This window comes from Symphalangus syndactylus, chromosome 14 (genome assembly GCF_028878055.3).
Source record: "Symphalangus syndactylus isolate Jambi chromosome 14, NHGRI_mSymSyn1-v2.1_pri, whole genome shotgun sequence".
Lineage (NCBI taxonomy): Eukaryota > Metazoa > Chordata > Mammalia > Primates > Hylobatidae > Symphalangus > Symphalangus syndactylus.
The window spans coordinates 68,088,567-68,107,205 of NC_072436.2; the positions used below are offsets into that span (position 1 = coordinate 68,088,567).

The 18,639-nt window shown below is 36.9% G+C and overlaps 1 protein-coding gene across 7 annotated transcripts in view; it reads left to right on the forward strand.

Annotated features, from left to right (window-relative positions):
* EXOC6B (exocyst complex component 6B) overlaps positions 1 to 18,639 on the forward strand; it is a 676,922-nt gene that overhangs the window by 494,056 nt on the left and 164,227 nt on the right. For all 7 annotated transcript variants that reach the window (XM_055243157.2, XM_055243158.2, XM_055243160.2 and 4 more), the window contains one exon: positions 10,163 to 10,236. In XM_055243157.2, the coding sequence (XP_055099132.1) occupies positions 10,163 to 10,236 (74 nt within the window). The remainder of the gene's footprint in view (positions 1 to 10,162; positions 10,237 to 18,639) is intronic.

Below are 18,639 nucleotides of genomic sequence, written 5' to 3' on the forward strand. Positions count from 1 at the left end.
TAAAAAGCTTGCAACTTCCAGGGAAAGGCTTGGACATTAAAGTGTGGTTAACTTTTATCAATTGTATTTCTTAGTACACTAATAGCTACCCATCCTCAACCCCAATCCCATGGCAGGCAATTGTGCATATGTTCCCAAAGCAGCTTACCCACAACTTGTGGGAGCCAGAGTGGGCAAAAGTGACCTTGTCCTCCAAATATTGGGCAATTGTCTTCTGATTGCTGAATGCTGCTTCTAATCACAGAGGTTCAGATGGAGATCGGCGACCATTATTTTTTGTTTTCCCAGGATTGTTGTTTGCTCTTGCTCCTCTGGCTAAAGTGATGTCAGGAGATTTAAAGGGCTCGTGCTTTTTTTCCCCCTACTTCTCTTCATTTTTTTTTTCTTTTTCCCCATTTGGGAGCCAAACATTAAAGACTAGGACATTCAAAAGCAACTGCATAACTGGAGAAAATTAGAAACTAACTGTAGAGGTCCAGAGAAAGGCACCTGCCCAGAAAAGATGTGAGAGGACCTCAGTTTACGTATCAGGCTGATCCTTGCCATAGACATGGTCTATAACAATCAACAAAAACAGTAACAAAAAACAGCAAGTCCTAGAGAAGGGGAAGAATTTTTTTTCCAAAGTTGCCACATTATTAGATTCAAATGTCCAGTTTTCAATTAAAAATCACAAGGAATACAAAGAAACAGGAAAGTATTGCCCATGCAAAGCAAAAAAAAAAAGTAAATCAACAGAAGCTGCTCCTGGAAAAGATCTGATGGTGGATCTACTAGACAAAGACTTTAAAACAACTCTCTTAAAGATGTTCAAAGAACTAAAGAAAGATGTGAAGAAATTCATGGAAATGATGTATGAGGAAAATAGAAATAGCAATAAAGAGATAGAAAACCTAAAAAGGAAACAAAAAAGAAATTTTGGAGCTGAAAAGTACAATAACAAATGAAAATTGGACTAAAGGGATTCAAAGGCAGATTTGAGCAGAAATAAAAAAGAATCAATGAATGAGAAGATAAGACAATGGAGATTATTGAGTAAGGAATAGAAAGAAAGATGATTGAAAAAAGTAAACAGAACCTAAGGGACATGTGAGACCCATCAAATGGGCCAATCTAGCCATTTGGAAGTCCCCGAGGAGGAGAGAGAAATGGGTAGAGAGAATAATCAAGAAATAATGACTGAAAATTTTCTAAATTTCCTGAAAGATACGAATATAAACATGCCAGAAGAACTCCAATTAAAATGAACTGAAGGATCTTACAAGACTCTTCATAAGTATTTCTGTCTTGGTGCTACAAGACTCATTACATACAAAAGATCCTTAATAAGATTTGCAGATTTTTTTAATTACAAACTTTGGAGGCCAGACACAGTAAGTCAATATATTCAAAGTATTAGAAGAAAAAACTATCAATATGTGTTTTTCCAGATATGTATATGTAATTTTATACATATAGTTTTATATACATATCTGTAATTTTATATACATATCTGAAAAAAATTATCCTTCAAGTGAGGGAGAAATTAAGACACTACCAGATAAATAGAAGCTAAGGAACTTCTTTCCTACTAGACCTACCCTGCAATAAATGCTCAAGGGAATCCTACAAAGTGAAATGGAAGTGTACTAGACAGTCACTTGAAGCCATATGAATAAATGAAGATTTCAATCAAGGTACATACATGGGCAATTATAAAAGCTAGTATTATTATCACAATGGTTGGCAACTTCTTTTTGTTTTGTTTGTTTGTTTGTTTATTTTGAGATAGTCTCACTCTGTTGCCCAGGCTGGAATGCAATGGCTCGATCTTGGCTCACTGCAGCCTCCACCTCCTGGGTTCAAGCAATTCTTGTGCCTCAGCCTCCCAAGCAGCTGGAACTAGAGGTGTGTGTCACCATGCCCGGCTAACTTTTTGTATTTTTAGTAGAGATGGGTTTTCACCATGTTGGCCAGGCTGGTCTTGAACTCCTGGCCTCAAGTGATCCACCCACCTTGGCCTCCCAAAGTTCTGGGATTACAGAAGTGAGCCACCACACCCAGCCTTCTTTTTGGTTTTTTTTATTTAAGAGAATAATACATTAGAAAAATTATTAATCTAAAATTTAATATTTAGAAATTAACCAAGGAGGTAAAAGATCCCCACACTAGGCTTAATAGTATTCCATTGTATATATACAACATTTTCTTTCTCCATTGACCAGTAATGAGTACTTAAGTTGCTTTCATGGCTAATATGAATATGAATATGAATGCTCTAGTGAACATGGGAGTGCAGATATCTCTTTGAGATACTGATTTCATTTCCTTTGGCTATATACCCAGAAGTGGGATTACTGGATCATACGGTGACTATAGTTTTAATTATTTTTCTTTTCATTGTTTTCTGTTTTTGGGTTTTTGTTGTTGTTGCTGTTGTTGTTGATATTTTCAGAGACACGGTGTCTCTCTATATTGCCCAGGCTGGTCTTAGCCTCAAGCAATCCTCCCACCTCAGCATTCTGAGTAGCTGGGATGACAGACAGAAGCAACCACACCTGACTCATTTTAATATTCTGAGTAACCTCCATTCTCTTTACCAAAATGGCTGTATTTATTTACATTCCCAATAACAGTATACAAGGGTTTCTTTTTGTCCACACCCTCACTAACATTCGTTATATCTTGTATTTTTGATGATAGCCATCCTAACAAGTTGTAGGGTAGTTTTATCTTATTGTGGTTTGATTTGCATCTTTCTGATGACTTGTGATTTTGAGCACTATTTCATATACCTGATAGTCATTTGTATGTCTTTTTTGGAAAAATGTCTGTTTAGGTCCTTTGCTCAAGCTAAGGGCTTGTCAACTTTGTTTATCTTTTCAAGAAAGCTAACTCTTAGTTTTATTCTTTTCTATTTTTTTCTAGTCTCTATTTCATTTATTATGCTCTGATCTTTATCATTTCTAATTTTGTGCTTAGTTTGTTCTTTTCGTAGTTCCTTGATGTGTGAATTTAGGTTTTTTGAGAACTTTTATTTTCCTTAATGTAGGTATTAATAAATATCTAATAATTCTGATACCTAATAAATTCTAATAAGAATAAACTTCCCTCTTAAAATTGCTTTTTATGCATCCCGTAAGTTTTGATATATTGTGTTTGTTTTTACTTGTCTTAATATATTTTTTATTCCCTTTTTAATTTCTTATTTGACCCATTGGTTATTTAGAAGTGTGTTGTTTAATTTCCACATATTTCTGAGTTTTTATAAATTCTTATTATTGATTTTTGGTTTTATGTACCATTATGCTCAGAAAAGTTACTTAAGTTGATTACAATCATGTTAAATTTGTTAAGACATGTTTTGTGACTCAACATATGACCTATCCTGTAGAATGTTCTCTGAGCACTTGAGAAAAATATATATTCTACTACTGTTGGGTGGAATGTTCTTATATATTTGGTAGGTTCATTTGGTCTATAGTGTTGTTCAAGTCTGATGTTTTCTTATTGCTTTTCTGTCTGGATGATCTATCCACTGTTAAAAATGTGGTATTGAAGACCCCTGTCATTGTATTGCTGCATTTCTCCTTTCTGCTCTGTTAATATTTGCTTAATATATTAAGTGTTCCAATGTTAGGTCCATATCCTCCTGATGAATTGATTCCTTTATCATTATATAGTTACCTTCTTTGTCTTTTGTGACAGATTTTTACCAAAAAGTGTGTATTTTGTCTGATATAAGACAAGACTTTTAATTATCATTACCATAGAATGTCTTTCTTCATCCTTTCATTTTCAGTGTATTGTGTCCTTAAGGCTAACACGAGTCTATTGTAGTAATTTATTACATGTTCTGGATACAAGTCCTTTGTCAGACATGATTTGTGGATATTATTCTTTTTAAAATTGTGGTAAGAACACATATATGAAATCTACCCTTTTAAATGTTTAGGTATACAATACAGTATTGTTCATTACGGGCACAATGTCCTACAGCCCCTTGTCTTTCTCGAAGTTGGAGATCTAGTGAGTTTCATATTTAAAATACAAAAAGGCAAAGAATAATTTACATCGTACAGTCATACCCTAGATAATTAATGGTATCTCTTTTGTATGATTACATGTCCATACAAGCACACTTAGACAAGTATACTCAGATGAATCTCCAAGGAGCTTTTCCCTTCCACCTCCACCTCCTCCTCCTCTTCTCTATCCTTGACATTGTTCTCCCTTTGTTCTTACTTCCTTATGTTCTGGCCGTCCTTTCTCTGACCAGTAGGATCTGAATTGGATTCCCTGTGGAGTACATCAACTCCTGTCTGTAATTAGCTTAGTGGAACCACTGTGATGTGATGCAAGAAGGCTTGGCTTCCCTAGACACTTCATAGTCTAGCACACCCTTCATCTGTTGCTCCAGGGAGCCAGATACCAGGAAACCGTTATGTTAATACAGCAACAACAGCTCCTATTTTTTCATTCCCACGAAAAAGCACATGTGACCTAATATGATCTTAAGTTATAAACAAGTACCCGTATAGCTTAGGATTTTATGCTTTTTTTCCCTACTTATCTGGCATTTTGGCCAAAACCAATCCCTAATCCATTCAGCAAGAGCAGGTGATGCTATTGTGTCCATTGTCTAAACTGGAAGTTTACTGGAAACAATACTATACCGATGTTATCTAGGACCCTCTTGTTAACATTTTGCAGATTGTTTTTTCACCTTCCTCTTATTTGAACAAGTTATTTTTTCTCCCAAAATTGCTATTTTACATACTTGCCAGACATTGTGCTAGTTTTGCTTTTCTGAAATACATTTTTCCTTGTTCATCTTCCTTTGAAAGCTCTTCCTGTTCTATGGCATTTTGCAAAGATTTAGAAAAATTAGCTTTATATTTTTTCTCATAGCCTTCTTTTGATAAACTCCCAAATGTCCTATATACGTAGATAGATTATAGACTAATTCAGTTATTTTGACTTCTCAAGGCCCCTCCTAACTCTCACTCTACCATTTTATCCTAATTTAGTGTTCTGTGCTCCTTTATATATGTTGCTTTCTTCAGCCAAGTGTGAACGTACCAAATTAAAGTTAATTTTTTTCTTTCCCGTCGACTAAGTGACAGAATTTGTTAATTTTAAGATCAGCCTTCAAGAAGTCTAGAAAGCATTTTGAAATGGGTGGCATCCTTCCTTTTTCCCCTCTGGTAACTTCATTATAATGTGAAGATTATTAGAAATATAAAATTATAGCATATTTTTGAAAAATTAATAGTTTTTTAAAATAATTACCATATCATATATTTTTGTGTGTATGAGAATGTGAAGAGTTAGATATTTGGCAAGTAAAGTATATTAGTGGTTTTCTTTCTCCTCTGATACATTTACTGACAATATGCCTTCTTTCCTGCAATTTTGTATACCTCCTTTTAATTTTTTTAAGTGAAAATGTTTCCTTCATAAATTTCAAATGAATTGGCAGTTTCCTCATTGAAAGATTTTGCACATTTTCAAATGGTATCTTGGAGTTAGGTCCTGATACCAGCTTTGATTCTGTGAGTTTCTACCATGCATGATTGGACAGGGGCAGGGCTGAACTGCTGGGAAGAGCCAAGCTTTCCGGAGAATGGGTTGGTACCTGTCAGAGGCTCTCCTGTCCTGAACAAGTTTCCCAAGAAGAAGCCACGTTGATAGTCTCACTGAACTTTGATTCAGTCTCCCAGTAACAGGAATTGGTCAAAGGTAGTGTTTGATTCTGCACTGAGTGAAGCAAGTACCTTGATTTCCTTGCCAATGCTTCAGAATCTCTGGTGCCGGCTTGGATCACTTAGATACTGAAAACCTACTAAAAATTCTGGATTGCAAAGATAAGTCCAGAAAGGGAGTTTCCATTGTGACCTATGTATCCATTGGTTCTGCTTGGCCAAAATTGCATGTATTTCCCCTTTTTATTATGTCAAAGAAGGACAATTTTAATAAACAGCTCTAAAAGAGAGGCTTCTTGTGTGTACATATAATCAATTTGTGGATGCATCAGCATATTACAAGAGACTGGGAGCCTCTTGCCCCTCTCTCATGTGGTAGTTTTCCTCTTTTCTTTCTATCAAGCAGCATCTGAGAATTTGGGTTTACAGACCAATCCTAGTTTCCAATAATGCTAAATCTTGAACAAATTATATCTCTTGTTACTAGGGAAAGTACTGCAATATGAGCTCCACTACATAATGTGTATGTGTATGTGTATGTGTATGTGTATGTGTATGTGTATGTGTATGTGTATGTGTATGTGTATGTGTATGGGTGTGTTCTTCCATTTCCTTCTCTCAGGTTATAAAAGTGGTCTGTATTTATTTTAAAGTTTATAAAATATAAAGAAGGAAAAAAACCACCCTCATAACCTTCCTTTCTGTAGCAGCCTTGGGTGACATTATGAAGTGAGTGCTTACTATCATGTTTTCTGTGCATATTATATTTTATATAGTTGAAATTAGACTGTATACAGATTCTCCTGTATTTTAAAAAATATTCACACTTTCTAATGCTATTAACATTTTAAAATATATTTAAAAAGTTAGTCATATTTCTGAAGGCATATTGAGTCACAAAATTACAAAATACCTATTTTATACATTTATTAAATTTTTAAAACAATACTAATGAAAATTACTATGCTGTAGCTAAAACACTAGTAGTTAATATCAATTTCCTTTAAATGAAGTAATTAAATAGTGCCTATAAATAAATTTGCAATGCCAACTCACTAACTCATCACTGAGGCATAGCCGAATTTTTTCTTATGTTTTGTTCTTGATATAGAACAGTGTTTCTTAACCTTTTTTGAGCTACCAGCCCTCTGAGAATTCAGTCTATTCTATGAACCTTCTTTGCAGAGAAATTCGTATTTACACTAAAAAACTAATTATAATGATAATTATGATATGCTAGGCACTCTGCCAACTGCTTTACATGTGTTATTCTGTTTAATCCTCATAGCAGCACTGTAAGGAATGCTCTATTATCCTCATTTTTTGAGATAAAGATATCGAAGTGTAAAGAGGTTAAGAAAATTGTATAAGCCCATAGAGCTACCAGGTGGAAGGCTGGGGCTCAAATTCTGATTTTTATTGCTCCAAAGCCCATCCCCTTAACAATGTGCATGTAATTTTAGGGAGCTCATGAATTCCTAAAGCCTGTTTATTGATACTCAGATTAAAGACCCTTTGCAATCCAGAGATTTTCACTGGCAGTGAAGAGTACATGTGGCCAATGAATCTTGCTATTTGTGTAACTTATTTAATTAAAACACAATATTGGTTGGACATCTACTACTTTGAGTGGATGTTCGGTTTTGTGAAATGGTCTTTGTCCCTAAGGAGTTTGCTATCTATGTGGGAAGACAAGAATTATATACATAAAGCAATGAGAAAAAATACAAATATGAAGTTGAATATATAGTCATTAAACATTTCCATAAACTATATGTGAAAATTAATTTCTTTACTTTGTCATACCTGATGCAACTGTCATTCTTTGATTCCTTGATTTATAAAAGGGGCAATCAAACCTAAAAGGCCATTATATCCTTTGGGAACCTGGAAGATTCAGTGTGTCATAAAAATGAGGTCTATAAAGTGACTCTGAGAACTAAATATGTATCACATCCAGATTCCTAAGTTGTTTCATCAGCTTAATCTATTAGCCCCAGGGAGCATGCCCAATAAGGAGATTCAAGAATGTGTAGCCAGCTCCCAAGCATTCAGACAGGTGATTCTGTTGAGTTTGACATATATAGGATGGCAGAACATCTTGATAGTTGCTGCTATTTTGACACAAGTAGGGTTTGTACTGACAGAGAAGTCTTCAGATGCTTCAAGTGATACAGCATAGACTTGAGTTATGCAATGCCAAGTGTGATAATCCATCATCCTTGGAAGAAACCATCAAGGATGGGAAGCTAATTTTAGCTGACCACCTAACAATCTAAGTAGTCAAAAAGAATAGCTGTGGCTGTAATTCAAAGAATTGCTATTAACAGGAGCATAGTATAGGAAAATTGTACATTTAACTTGAATAGCTCCTGTATACAAGGTTATCACAGATATTGGCTATTGTAGATATAAACAATGGATTATATCAAGCTTTTTATTAACATGGCCTTCATAAAATCTTCATACAGTTTTAGAATTTTACTTTTTTTTTTTTTTTTTGAGACTGAGTTTCGTTCTTGTTGCCCAGGCTGGAGTGCAATGATGCGATCTTGGCTCACTGCAACCTCCGCCTCCCAGGTACAAGTGATTCTCCTGTATCAGCCTCCCAAGTAGCTCAGATGACAGGCATGTGTCACCATGCCCAGCTAATCTGTTTGTATTTAGTAGAGATGGGATTTCCCCACGTTAGTCAGGCTGGTCGCAAACTCCTGATCTCAGGTGATTCACTCATCTCGGCCTCCCAAAGTGCTGGGATTACAGGCATGGGCCATTGCGCCTGGCCAGAATTTTACTCTTTTAAAAAAATTTTATCACTTGGGCAATATATGATAGAATTAATTTATATATGGCATTTGAATTTTCTTCTCAAAGCAAATAGAAACTTTAGTACTGCCAAGCATGCCATATACTTTATCTCATTAAAATGAAAAATGAGGCATTTTTTATTTTAAATGTCAAAATAAGAATTGTGTATATTGTTGTTTAATACATCTGTGCTATATTTTAATTAGTTTAATAAATTGCTTTAAATTTCATTTTGTATAATGTTCTCATAATTCCTGCAAACTAAGTTGTTAGCATTATTTTTAAAAGTGGGGCAAGTGTTTTATGAAATGCTATGTCTGAGAAGCCCCCAAATGGAAAATATTTTTAAAGAACAGAAGTTCCTACCCTTGTTCAACAAATTACCATTTGGATCTATTCAGCCACTAGTTGTTGGAAGTAATTTTCTAGACATATATGCAAATATCTTGATAGATTTTATTGATTGCAAAAGAAGAATATGATACCAACTCTGTATAGTTTCTTAAATTCAGTACTGGATAGAAGTATAATTTGAAGGAAAACGTTCCTTTTCATATTTGCTTTGAACAGACACTTGAGTTGTTTTTGAGGTAAATAGGAGATTGGCTATGGGCTTCATAGAAAGAATTGAAGAATAGTCTAACTGTCCAACTTTTGAATTTGGTGTGTTTGTGTATAGGGAACTTAAGACCTTTTGATTTCATAATAAGCAGGGCTCAGGGACAATAAAATTTGACATTCTTAACTGTTACTAGTTTTTCTCCCTATATCCCTGTACAGCCATCTTCTTGTTAACGACATAGAAGCCAGAGTCATAAACTGAGCATGTACCCAAGGCGCCACTGTAAATTGCAAATAGTATTCATGTAATCTCTTCAGGCTAAGATTGAATTGGGGTAGAGAAAGGAGAAGAAAGAATTTTTGAGAGTGGAATGGAAGTAGAAGTCAAGGATAAAGAATATGCTAGAAGGACAGACATGTGCAAATGTTCCCTAAGTTTTGCAGTGAGGTTTATTCAGATGGACCTTTTCATATCTGTAAATATTCCTTTGCTCAAAAGCCAAGCCATGGACTGGGATAGCCTCTGCTTCTGGGGTGTGTGTGTGTGTGTGTGTGTGTGTGTGTGTGTGTGTGTGTGTTGGCAATAACGCAGTCATGAGATAATACAAATAATCAGTGAGGGAATAATTAATGATGTGGCAGGGAATATTTTTTGATAAATGCTTGGGGAATGAGGTGACAAGCGTGAAATTAGAAAATTCCTTCAGTGATCTAAAATATAAATAGCTTTCGGAACTGAAAAGAGTTTCACAGCTGAAGATTTTATTGTGTTGAGAGGAAAAAGTTTTTTCTCTCCCCCACTCCCTCCTCCTTTGCAAGTTGTTTGTCCATTCACAAAACAAATACTCTGAAGCCCAGCGCAGCTCATGGGAATAAATTTCAGGTCGAATTAGTACAGTTTCCTTGCTGTCAGGATGCTGGAATTAATGGTGTTTTGATGACACGAATTTTGAAGGGCAAACAAAGAAGCTGAAGGGAGAGAGACATGACTCCTTAGAAGCTTGGTCCTCCTCTCCCCCAGCTTCTCTTGTCTTCCCTGTCATCCGTCTGCCAATCTCCCTGTCCATGGTTAGTTAAAGGCGCTTTTTATCCTCTTTTCTTTCCCACAGAGTTTGCCAGATCCGGCCCGGTGCCTGGGTTCCAGGAGGACACGCTGCAGTTGGCCTTCATCGACTTGAGACAAGTAAGTCTTTGTGTTTTTGTTTTTTGTTTTTCTTTTAAGATGTGTGACTGAAGACCATCAGGTCTTAAGGAAAAGGGGAAGGGAGGGGGATTGGCGTTGGCGATTCACATTGGAGACCTAAGGGTTTTCCTTGTATTTGAGGCCACCTCTTTTATTTAGCTATCTGGGATCCTTAGCTATGGTGGAGTTAAAGGTTTTGTGGGTAGAAGGGAAGGCGGGGGTGGGAGGAGGGACCCAGAGTAGAGGGACTCAAGTGACCCTCAAGTGATGCGACCCATTGTGCTGTTGTTGGCTTTTGCAGACATAGCAAAAAGATAACTCAGCAAACCAATGCTAAGCAGGTGCACTGATGCGGAGACTGCCTGCTTGGAGAAGTTTTGTTTGTAGATAATGTGGCCAGCAGCATTTAAGAAAAATGAAATATTTTACATTCTGGATTATTGGTTGGTTTGTTGACTTTTTCCTGCTGCCTTAAGTCTTCCCGCCTCCTCCTTTGTAGAATGTTGTCAGCCATGGGTAACTAAGTGGTCGTTTTTGAAGATGATTAGAAAAGCCCTGGACCAGTGATGCTAACCCTATTAAAGTAATGTGATGAAAGCTGATACTTGGGCATTCCTGAGCTTTGGCAAGCCCATTAGATAGAACCAGTCATTCTATAGGACTGTTTCTTGCAGATTGAACTGGGTGGGTTGGTAGGCCTTGGTGGTTTGGATATAGGGAACAGGGTGGGCGGGAGCCCAGTGAGGGGGAGAGTTAACTGGGCTCTGTCATCTCTCCACTCTTAAGATGGATGGGGTTGGATAGAAAGTGTGAATGAAGTAAGAATCAATGACTGATGCTTCTTCCCTATTAAAACAATCTTTTTTTTGTCTGTTTAAAAAAGGGGGCTGGCTTTGTTTCTCCTGCCATAATGATGCAGTGCCTCTTGTTTTCAGAGCTGACATAGTTTGCATTCTGAAAACTTTTAGATGCCCGGGGTATTTCTTAAAGCTGCAGGACCCCTTGTATCGGTAGTTCCTTACCACTGTGATTCGTTTCTTGCTGGAACAGCTTTTAACCCATAATGGATGGCCTGAGCTACCCCTGAATCCTTGTAGATGGGTGGTGTAATCTGTCATCTGATGACAATTCTGGAAATCACTGTTAAGCAGAAAACAGAAAATTGCGTGTCTATAGACCTGCCAAAGTTTGAGGATTCAGGCTGTGTCCGAGAAATGTGTGTCAACTTAATATTTGGGGGCCATGGTGGGGGTTCTCTTGCACATTAAGGATTCACCAGCATGATCACAAATGGAACAATCTCTTCTCACACTTAAGACCTTCCACCTGTAGATTTAGCAACTCAACTGAGACATTCAGGTTTTAATCCCTTGACTGATGTAAGATTGAAAGATTGGGATTTTGGTTTAGGGTTTGTGGAGTGATATCTGTTGGATTCCCTCCCACCCTCCTGTTTCTTCTCAGAAACTTCTAACCCAATTGGCTTTTCTTGGAAAGCAGAAATTGAATTTCATTGGAGAAACACATCCAAGAAAAAATGTTTCCGTTCTCACTATTCATGAGAAGGAAGCATGGTTATTCTCTCTAGTTTGTGGTTTTGGTCCCTATGGAAAGGAACTAGTGTTCACAGAAAATGTTAACTAAGGGAGTAAGTTAGAAAGCACAGCCAAAATAAGGTGGATCAGCGTCGGGAATGAATGTGCAAGTACTTGTAAGCTCTCAGTGAGCACTGTCATTTATGCTTAAGTTCCTATTACATTTCTCCTCCCGGAGTTGCTTTTATAATGTTTTAATAGTAGAAACCCAAAATCCAAAATTTTACTGGTAATGAAAGAGTATGCCTCTTTCTATTCAATCTGTCACCTAATTTCTACTTATACCTGTCTCTACTGAAGCAGCTTAAAGGGATAATTTTTCTAACCTAGATTGTTTGAAAAACTTCTTTAGTTCTTGGTCTGTAGCTCATTGTTAGTAGACCTCAGGTAGGTTGAGTCATTGTGAAAAAAATGATCTCTCCACATCCTGTGCTGAAAATATTTCTCTCTTTGCAGTTCGTCTTAGTCATTCTCAGAACTTATTTAAAGTGAGCATCATTTTAAAAGGAGGCTTCTGAACTACAGAGATGTTCAAACTCTAAACAGAAAATCTGGGACTATGTTTTCTTAAACATTTAGGCTTCTAAAATAGAATTTTTGAATTTTGGGATTGGAGGCTAATCTTTAAAATTATGTAGTATAACATTTGGCTTTATACTTTAATCACTGTACAGCACCCCAGACTTTGATTGAATGTCTTCCTTGAGGAGGATCCATTACCCCAAAGCAGCAAGTTCCACCTTAGGACAATATGATTACTAGAAAGATATTTCTTAAGTTGGCTAAAATCTGTCTCACTTAACCTTAACCCTTTAAATCTTTATATTTTTATTTGGGCATCCCCAATTAGAGGAATGGGCTTCCTAGTCCTCATTTATTGAGCTTCCTATTTGCTAGTATTTGAGTCTTTTTCACGTGTCACATTGTTACCTATTTCTCATCTAGTCCTTACAGGGTTGATTTTATGGACCAAAACTGAGTACTACTCTCACTGGTCTGTGTTTTTCTTTCAGACATATTATTAAGAACACAGATTTTTTTTTCATTATATAATGACCTATCTAAACCTATAACTGACCTCCTGAGTCAGTTATCTAGCTTAACTGAATTAATCATTATGCCCTTAATAAGCCAAAGATAAAAATATTAAATAGGAAGCCCAAGTTAAGGTAAATTATAGGGTACACATTCATGTAAGAAGAGGATCTGCCCCCAGTGCAGTGCAGCAAGGATATTCTTTTACCGTCATTGAGTGTATTTGCCTCACTGTTTTATATGTGTATTCTGAGCATTCTTTCACAGTGTCTTGCTTTAGAGAGGTTCAGAAAGCATCAATTGAATGAATAATTTTAAAATATTCAAAACATGGAATATTTGATGAAATCATCTTTGTATAGACTATAATAACAGTGTCATTTAAAAGTTACAGAATTTCATTAGGAAGCAAATTAGATGCGGATAGCAAAACTATTCATCCTTTTTTGCTTGTCCTAGTCTCACTTTTCTACTTCTTAAGAGAAAGAGAAATGACATTTTGAATATACAAGCTTTCATGGTATTTTACTTTTGTGTGGCACTTCAGAGTTAAAGTACAAATAAGTTAAACCTCATTTGTCAGATTTCTGATTTTGGAAAACCTACTATTAATAATATTGTGAATTAGATAGTACAAATCAAAATCCCCTTCTTTAGCACTTTGTGTTTTCTATCTTTGTAAGTTCATAGATGTAGGACTGCAGTATGACTTCTCATGCAAAAATCAAATATATGTGTATATTTCCATCAAAATCCAAATTTGGACTAATGCTGAATTTTGAGAAGCGTAGCTTAAAGGCTCATTTAATTAGCTATCTTGAAATGGCATGTAAACACCAAGTGCTGACCTTTAATGGTTCATAATTGAGAATTATAATATAGGACCAATAGTAGATTCTCAGTACTTACTTTAAACAGTGGCATGGCTTATATTTTTCTTCCATGGTTAAACATTAAGTAGATAATGCTGATGAACACTAGAATTTGATTTTCATTTCAGTTTATTTTATCAAAGTCTAAGTGCCTACTGTGTACAAATCACAACCTAAGTGTTGTGGGAATACATAAATTAATATAGTATAATCTGTGCCCTCTGGGAGCAAAGGAATGACCAGCAAATTCCTGATTCTAATATAAGGCACACTGTGATAAGTACTACATTGAAGGATGAAGCCATTATGTATGTTTCAGTTAGTTCAGTGACTTTTGCTACAAAATAAATTACCCCACAACATGTTGGCTTAAAACAAGAACCACTTATGAAGCTCAGATTTCTACAGATTCTCAATTTAGGGTAGGTTCAGCTGGGCTTACTCAAACTTTGAGGTCTGCTGCTAGATTGGCTAGGGACTGGCTGGTCTAGGATGCTTTAGCTAAGACTACTCTTTTCTACTCTCTGTGATCTCTCATCTAAAGACAACCTAACCTAGATTTATTTACATGGCATCTTGGCAGAGTTCCAAGAAAGCAATAGGAAATGCGCAAACTCCTTGAAGCCTACACTTGGAGCTAGCAAACCATCAGTTCTACCACATTCTTGTGGCTAGAGCTAGTCACAAGGCCAGTCCAAATTCAAGAAATGGGGACATAAACTCCAATTTACACTCTAGTTGAGCTATAAGACATATATAAACAATGCAAATGAAGAGCAAGTTTGTACCTATAAGTGCAAAAAGAGGCCGTGAAGTAGAGAGGTCTATGTGTGCCTGAGTAGCTATAGAATATTTCATGGAAAAGGTGAAGAGTCACACTGAAAGTCAAGCATTGTTAAGAGAAGAAAATATTTAAAGCGTAGAAAATAGCAGATTTAAGTTTTGTTTAAAAACATGGGTGTTTTGTATATTAGTTTAATTAGGATCTAGACTGTCTGTCTTTTCTCTTTTAAGTATTAGGCTGATCTCTTTAAATCCCCATTTCTTAATTTCTTATATTATTTTTTGTTGTTTGTCTTCCTCATATACCTCTTCTTTTATGTCCTATCTATTCTTCTCCTCATTAAATGCTACTATTTACAGCCTACCCTGAAACATTTCACATTTCTGTTATTCACATTCATTGTAAGTACTTCTTAACTTCCTTGGATAATAGTTTGCATTATTTATTTAATCTATGATAGTTCACCTTCCATGTTTGACCAAAGGCTTGAGGGTGTTCCTTTTCTTAGTAACATCCCATTATTTTCTGTTCTTTGACCCCAACAGTTATTTACTTCTGATATATACTTAAGTTTTTATAAAGCTGAATGAACTAGGTTGTGACATTGCATCAGATCTCGTGAATGGAGCTTGTTGGCAACGACTCTCATACAGCAAGCCATCCCAAGATATCTAGGGCTTTTTTTAGATTGAGCTGTTGATATTCCCTCTAGGCCAGTTATTCCCCAGTTTCTAATCTACAATCTAAAGTAAACACAGTGCATTTCCATTGCAGACACTTAACTTGCCTTGAAAACAACTATAGGACCTAAGAGAAATAGTTGCATGTTTCTTTTGAGATGTTGAACAAATACTGCTGCTATTCCTTTTAGAGGTATAGAGGTAAAACCCATACCTTCGGTTAGTTAACATCCATGATGAAAACTTGAGAACAACTCAAGAACCTAACTGTTTAGAACTGCCCCTCCTACTTCTCATCCTGTCATGATCTTCTTCAATAAAATTTTGATTTTCAAATCAAATTGCCCAAGTCTAGTGAATATTATGTGTTCCTAGAAGGAACATTCCCCCTTTGCTTGACTGCTGTGGCTCATAGGAAAAGATCTTAACTTTAATAATTATTTGCATTTTAGCCTCAGTAGAAAACCCATTTAGATCAAAAGCTGATTTTGTTTTCTGATACAGCAATATACCAAAAAGACATGTAGTCCATAGGATTTATTTTTTAATGTTTTACTGTAACCAGTCTAAACTGTCCCCTAACTAGGAGGCTTCATAGGAGGTGGGGCTGGGGTGGGGCAGGCCCATATCTCAAAAGGCCAGAGATGTCAGTCTTCTGTTTTTCATTATAACCATTAAACTATTAACAGGAAGCCATTTCCCACATGTACTTAATACTGGTCCTGAACTTGCTGGAATATAACTTGGGTTTTGGGAGGTGAACTGTAGTTTTCCCAAGTGTTTACTGAACAGTTACTGAGCAGTTGATGAAGAGACGTGTGGGGGTAGGTAGTAGGGGAAAGTTTTTATGAAAAGATATTCTTGGTAGAGAAAATACAGTTGTTTGCAAACCTTCCAGTTGGGAAGTGTACGGACCAGTAATGTCAGTAGAGATACTCTCCAAGTGCTCAGCTGAAATATTCTGTTGACCTTCAGATTGTATGTGATCTCGAATAATGGCCTGTAAAATGGGGAGCCATCTATACCATAGTCAGAAATCAAATAACTTGATAACTCATGGAATTAGAAGATGTCATTACTATGACTGTTGTGGATAATAGGATTAGAAGGAATGAGTTAAGCCATAAAGTACATTATCTTGGAAGAGATTATCTGTACCACTGATAGAGTAGCATGTATATATGAGGAGGGCAGATGAGAAACGAAATCCAGGGTCATCATATCCCAAAGGCATTTGGTGGTTAGAAGAGGATATAGTAATATCAGACCACCTGCACAGATCTCTTTGCAGACACAGAGCCACTACATGTCCTGCAGACCATATTTCATATCTTGATATAGCCACAGCAAGCACTTGGATATAGATATAGACCTCCCTAATCAGGAAATGTTCATTCATTTGTTCAACACTGTGCCTAGCCCAGGTAGTAGATACAATGCAGTGAATAAAATAGGCCCTTACATTTATGGAGCTTGCATTCTTTTTTTTTTTTTTTTGAGACGGAGTCTTGCTCTGTCGCCCAGGCTGGAGTGCAGTGGCGCAATCTCGGCTCACTGCAAGCTCCGCCTCCCGGGTTCACGCCATTCTCCTGCCTCAGCCTCTCCGAGTAGCTGGGACTACAGGCGCCCGCCACCACGCCCGGCTAATTTTTTTTTGTATTTTTAGTAGAGACGGGGTTTCACCGTGGTCTCGATCTCCTGGGAGCTTGCATTCTTATATAACATTCTCTTCTTCCCATAGTCTCTCTTCAGATGGCCTGATGCTCCAAGAGATGTCACTTTATCTATATATATTTTTTTTTGTATTGATGCTGTAGTTCCATTTTAGGAAACAGCTATAAAGTTTTCTGGCAAGATCTCTAGGGCAAGGCCAACTCTGCTGTACGCAGATACACAGACTTTCAGAAAAGACATTTTAGCTGTGGTTTAGCAGCCTGACATAAATAAGATGGTCAACTTCAAAAGATGGTCATTTGGTTTTTGGAAGCAGACTTTTCTGGTCATTTTGCTAAAATTGTATTGCCCAAGTTGTTTTGACAGATGCCTGTAACCTTCAAGGTGATACCTCCAGCATCAAAGGAAGCTCTGACAGGAAATAATTCCTATTCCTAACTATGGGTAGGGGAGAGCTAACAGCTTCTGGGGATGGTTCTGTGAAAAATAGAAGAAGGAACACCGTGAGAATAGGCTCCATTGAGCTAGACCTTTGACTTTATAGCAAAGGCTGGATCAGCATATGCAAGGATAGGGCACAGATGAATAAAGTCTTCAGCTTCTGGAATGCTTTAGTAGTCTCTGCAAAAAAGATCTATCTCCTTCCCTTGCTTGAGACATTAGTAACTAGAGCCATCAGAGGAAATTAGTAGGAGGAATATGTAACAAATTCTGGGATTTGCTAGAATGTCCTTAATTGATTGGAGGAGAATCTGCTCTAGAACTGCCAAGACTTTGTCTCACTTCATACCAGCTTCTTAACTGGGGAGGAAGTGCGTTTGGAAATTCTACCTCACGGCATTTTTTGATTTAACAAATAGTTCATATTTTGCAGACCAGGACCTCATGAAATAATACCCAAACAGAGCAGAACTCTTTGGTATAGAAAATCATATAAGATGTCATTTAAGTGCCAGGAAAAGACCAAAATTTAATGGGCCAAATGGCATCATAGCATGTTTGGAAGGCCATTTTCTATTCATTATCCTCTTACTATGAAAATCATTTTAGCACCTCAGGGGTCTAACTTCCTAAAAGTCCCTACGGAATTGTTTCAGGAGATTAGGAATCAGGGGAGAGGGAGTATTCGTAGTAGATGATAACCACACCAAGACCATGGTAGTCTTATGAGAGGTAGACTCCTTGTTTTTATTTTAACGGGGAAGGGGTCCTTGAAGGGAAGGTGGAAGGGCTGATGAACTCCACTGTGGTTTTCCTCAGAGAGCAAGCACACTCACTTAGTAGCAATGTAAGCCCCAAACAGTTGGTTCTTTGCACAATTGTATGTGGTAGAAAGGTAACTTCTGGACCTCTTTGAGGGTTCTTCCCTGGAGAGTTTGTGTGTCTGGAAATGCTAGCTCATGAATGACAGGCACTGTGGGCCTCGTCAGATTAAACTATCATAAATGGCAGATATGTGAAGAAAAGCAGCAGTTGAAGGTCCTTCAGTTTGGAGCAGTTCTGACAACCTTTTAGGTAGCAGGAGATAAAATACCAGGCTTTTGACATATTTCCCCATGAAAAATTAATGAGGTTTGGCCTTCTGACTCGTGGGCCTCCCAGGCTAAGAGTTTCCATTGTTGCTTTCAACCCATATTGCCACAGTCTAACCTAACGCTGGGTTGCCCAGCACTTTCTGCTTCATCCTGGAGGCAGGGCCCTACTACTTAGAGGTTCCATCAGAGTATATTATGTTGGTGCAAAAGTAATTGCGGTTTTGCCAT